The following is a 4339-nucleotide window of genomic DNA, read 5'->3' as shown; positions in this document are numbered from 1 at the left end:
TCTACACACAATAGTACGTAAGTATAAACACTACGGGACCACGCAGCCACCACACCACTCAGGAAGGAGACGCATTCTGTCTACCAGAGATTAAAGTATTTTAGCACGAAAAGTGCACATCAATCCCAGAACAACAGTAAAGGACCTTGTGAAGATGCTGGATGAAACGGGTAGGCAAGTATATCCACAGTAAAACAAGTCCAATATCAACATAACCAACGGAACAAACCACTGCCAAACTCTGGTCAAGTCTGTTGTTTTAAATGCAATGTTTATAAAGTTGAGTTGAGATTAAAGTGCAAATGCAATGATTTAATTATATAAATATGTATATGGTTTACGTGTGCTGCATGGTTCACAGTGGATTAGTGCTCTGCTCTGTCATCCACACTAAGATTGCAGCCTTTAGCGGTTTAATAAATCACACTAGGACATGTCATGGTTTTAATATGATTAATTGTCCATTTCAGTGTAAGGAATAACAGAGCATGCAAGCTGGTACCGGACTGAGTCGGTGCTCAGTACTACCTGTACTGCAGAAACACTAGAATCGTTACATCTTTTTTATTTGAATATCGACTTGATACCGAAGTACAGGTACTTTTGACAACACTAAAAAGTAGAATAGCATGGGAATTGACTAGCTGCTTTGAGGCACTGCTTACCTGATCTTGACAGACAATAATGATCAAACTGGTGACTTGCTCAATCAATAGGTCAGGCTTTAGCTGAATCATACAGTATCACACCTAACTCAAAGGAGCACTAATCTCACCCAGTGTAACAAAAAAATTAACCCAGTTCATACCATAAAACCACATAATTAACATTAAATAGAACTTAAAACATAACAATAAAGCACAATAACTTTTAAATGTTAATAAGATCCCCCACACAGACCCCAAAACCTGCACAGATGTACCTAATTTATTATGCAATGGCAACAGCCACTAGCAAGTCCTTAACCATAAACAAGAACAAACGTTACAGTAGATTCCTGGTACCTATACATGACTTTGATTTGATAGTTTTAGCATCTGATATTCCTTTAAATACATAAACGTGCCATGTTGCCCTTTGCACTAAGATAAGTGAAAATATGAAGACGAGTGATCGGTCCATCTAACCACTGATCTTCAAAAAATACATGAAAAAAAAAAAGAAGCCAGAAATGAATGAAAGTGGATGAGTGTGTGCTGGCTAGCTGTCACTGCCATTCTGTGTTGTTAATATACACATTAAGATCCATAAGAAATGTTCCGTTATACACAAGTCCAGATGTTTATGCAAGCAGTTATAACTTGCATGATAGTTATTACTTCTTTGACATTAACAGTTTGCACAATGCTATCATGCTAATCTGTTTTAAAACCTATGTGGGTTTTGTATTTTTGTTCTTTCAAGAGGGAAATTTGTCTTGATTAACAGTAAGACAAGCTTGATATCAAAGAGCAGTCAAAGTTAGCAGCATTAGACAAAGTAGGATAATGAACAAAATAAATATTGATTGTATCCTATTATTGGGGATGAGGATGTAAATTGAACCTTCACCTCTTCAAGTAACTCAACGTTGAATGCAATATGCTGCTTTAAAAACGGTATAAAACGTAGGGCATATTGTGCTTACGTAAAGTTGTTGAATGCAGACACAAACAATAAAAAACGGTCAAATATTTAACATACACATAAAAACAGGGACCCATACACAAGAGTATGCGGTTAATATGATGACATGTGCATAGCCAGTCTCTCTCTATGCTGGTGTGTAAGCAGATTTGAATATCTTTAATTAGATTACATCAACATTCGAACTGTGTAAGGAGAGAGTTTTTGACTAATATTTATGTTGATATATAACTGGTAAAATATATAACTTTGTTGACTCCAGAGGTGTAAAGCTAAAACAAAAGTTAGATTTACTTTTATTTAGGCAACATTAACAAAATCCAATACAAATGTTTTTTTTTAATAAGATCACATTTTGAAAATTATCAGGCAGCATTAATTGGGGAACACAATTTATTAGGCTCACATCTAACAGGAAAATTAGCGTTTTCTATTCTATTAAGCACAGACTTCATGACGTAAACAACTGATGTAGCCGTTTAATGAAAGAAGAAATTATGTGGGGTGTGTTGAACTTTCCAGAGGTAATGGTTATTTATATTTAAATTATTATAACTATAGTTAGCATTTATACTTGTCTTTAGATCTTAATTTGTATTACTGATTTTCACCTGTTGTCGTAGATGGATACTAGCGTGATGGCAAATGGGGCTGGTGGAGGAAGTTGGACACAGTAAATGTTTGAATTTGGGGAGGTGGTTATATAAAAATTTACCACTTTGTTATTTTAATTGTGTTTTGTTTAGTTTGAAAAGCAACATGAATTAAAAATATCCAAAAAGAAATCCATGCAAAATATTCCAGTAAAATATTGGCAGTGTGGACAGGGGATTGACAAGGTAATCGGATATTGCAATTTTTCATAATCCAAAAAATTGTGAATACATTTCTTCCATATCACCCAAACTTAGTAGGGTATATACCTGGAGATTTTCAAGGGCCAAACTGTTATTCGGTGATACAAACAAGGAGATACTGTACTTACAAATACCAGTTCATGTTTATCCCCTCCACTGCACAGTTCCCCTTCCAAATCATCATTTGCCTCATCATCATCGTCGTCGACAGAGATCTTTCGTCTCACTTGTCGGGCAGCTGCTTGTTTCGAGGTATTCTCAGAATTGCCTCTGCCCCTCTCCTGCTTGCTCTGGCAATGACTGCACACCTTGATGCGATCCTTCACCTGCTTTAGAACACCTGAGAGTATAAGAATAGGTTTATATATCATCATAGGGAAACATCTATAAACATCTATTCTGCAATGTCCTATATTGGATGAATAATTATATTGATCTATCTACCAATTGCATTTTTTGCAAATATTTAAGGACTGCTGCTCATTACTTATTTAGTGCCTATTTTGTAATACAAGGTAACAAGTCAATTTTGGCTAAATAGACATCTAAACTGGCCATTAAAACAAAGCTGATTATGGCACACATCTCTCTATCCATCCATCCCCTTTAAACGGCTATGTACAAATCTAACCATATGATTCATCTCCTTAAATGACACTGGCTGAGCCAACTTTATCATAAGATTTATTTGTTTATTATTTAGTGAAACCGGTGTTGCCTGTCACAATTTGTCACATGCTGTGATTGCAAGCAGCAGCCAGTGACATACTGTCAGGAAACCAGCTGTCGCAACTTCCATGACAACAGCATCGCAGGCTTTAAACACAGTCAGAAAAACTCATTGGTCATTAAAGTTCTGATTAATGTACCTCTCCACCAGTATTTCTGGGAGATGATTTCCCATGTCTGCTGCTGGTTGAGGTGTTCCCCTCCGGACGTGATGTGCGCCTCCTTGATCAGTTCCTTCCGCCGCTCGGCCTGCAGCACCACTTCCAACTCCGTGAATTCATCCAGGCCTTTCTGCCGCCTCTGATAATAAAGAATCCCATTGCGCACTATATAACATGCGGCTGCTTTGCGGATCTTTCTCTTTGTGTTGCCGTGCGTGCCCGGTGCGTAAGGCTCACGTTCATCGGTCAAATAGCGCTGGATGGCCAAATAACTCTCCTCGCTCGACATTACCCCGAATAATGACGCTTACTTAACAAAAGCAAGACACACGAGCAAAAAAATAGTATTCACGAACGTAGAATTCAATAAGGTATTTTTCAGCCCGTTTCCACTTCCATAGAGGACACAGAAAAGTATCGAGTGTGTGATTTCTGAAATGTTTTCCAAGGGGGAACGTCAGTTCTTGACCGTGCGGGGTGGACTTGCACGAACAGACAAAATGGCTGCTGCACAACCGGATGTTGCGTTTGAAATTGCGGAAACAACGACGAGCAGTTAAAAGTGTTCAGCGCTTACAACAGAGAGCGCTGTTTACCAACAAGACAAATTCACTAACCATATCAATGATCATATACGATGTTTTAGACACGTTTCACTGTAATCATAAGCATAATTTATCATAAGCGGATTTTCTAAATGTAGGAGAAAAATTGGATGCAGAATATAGAATAAGGCTTTTAATAAACAAATGTATATTGATTGAAATGTAGCTGTCAGTCTTATATGAACAGAATAAACAATGTAGTGCCCAGCAAACATGCCCATGCGAGCCCACCATGGGCAAGTGTGGGTTTACTGTGGGACAGTGTGGGCAGGGCAAACCCACACTAATCCCACGTGGGCCCCATGTGGTTTAGCCTATGCAGGGCCCACAGTGGTTTTGCCCTTTGGGCACCCATGAGGGT

At 38.2% G+C, this 4339-nt stretch overlaps 1 protein-coding gene across 1 annotated transcript in view; it reads right to left on the bottom strand.

The window, feature by feature from the left end:
* zbtb11 (zinc finger and BTB domain containing 11) overlaps nt 1-3855 on the bottom strand; it is a 24848-nt gene extending 20993 nt beyond the window's left edge. The window contains exons 1-2 of the mRNA XM_052131141.1: nt 3353-3855; nt 2612-2823 (exon numbers count right to left, since the gene is read on the bottom strand). Of these exons, the coding sequence (XP_051987101.1) occupies nt 2612-2823; nt 3353-3662 (522 nt within the window). The 5' untranslated portion in view covers nt 3663-3855. The remainder of the gene's footprint in view (nt 1-2611; nt 2824-3352) is intronic.
* Between the last annotated feature and the right edge of the window lie 484 nt (nt 3856-4339).

This window comes from Xyrauchen texanus, chromosome 7 (assembly GCF_025860055.1).
Source record: "Xyrauchen texanus isolate HMW12.3.18 chromosome 7, RBS_HiC_50CHRs, whole genome shotgun sequence".
NCBI classification, from domain to species: Eukaryota; Metazoa; Chordata; class Actinopteri; order Cypriniformes; family Catostomidae; genus Xyrauchen; species Xyrauchen texanus.
The sequence above is the reverse complement of the archived record's forward strand: the minus strand, read 5'-3'. Positions and strand labels throughout refer to the sequence as shown.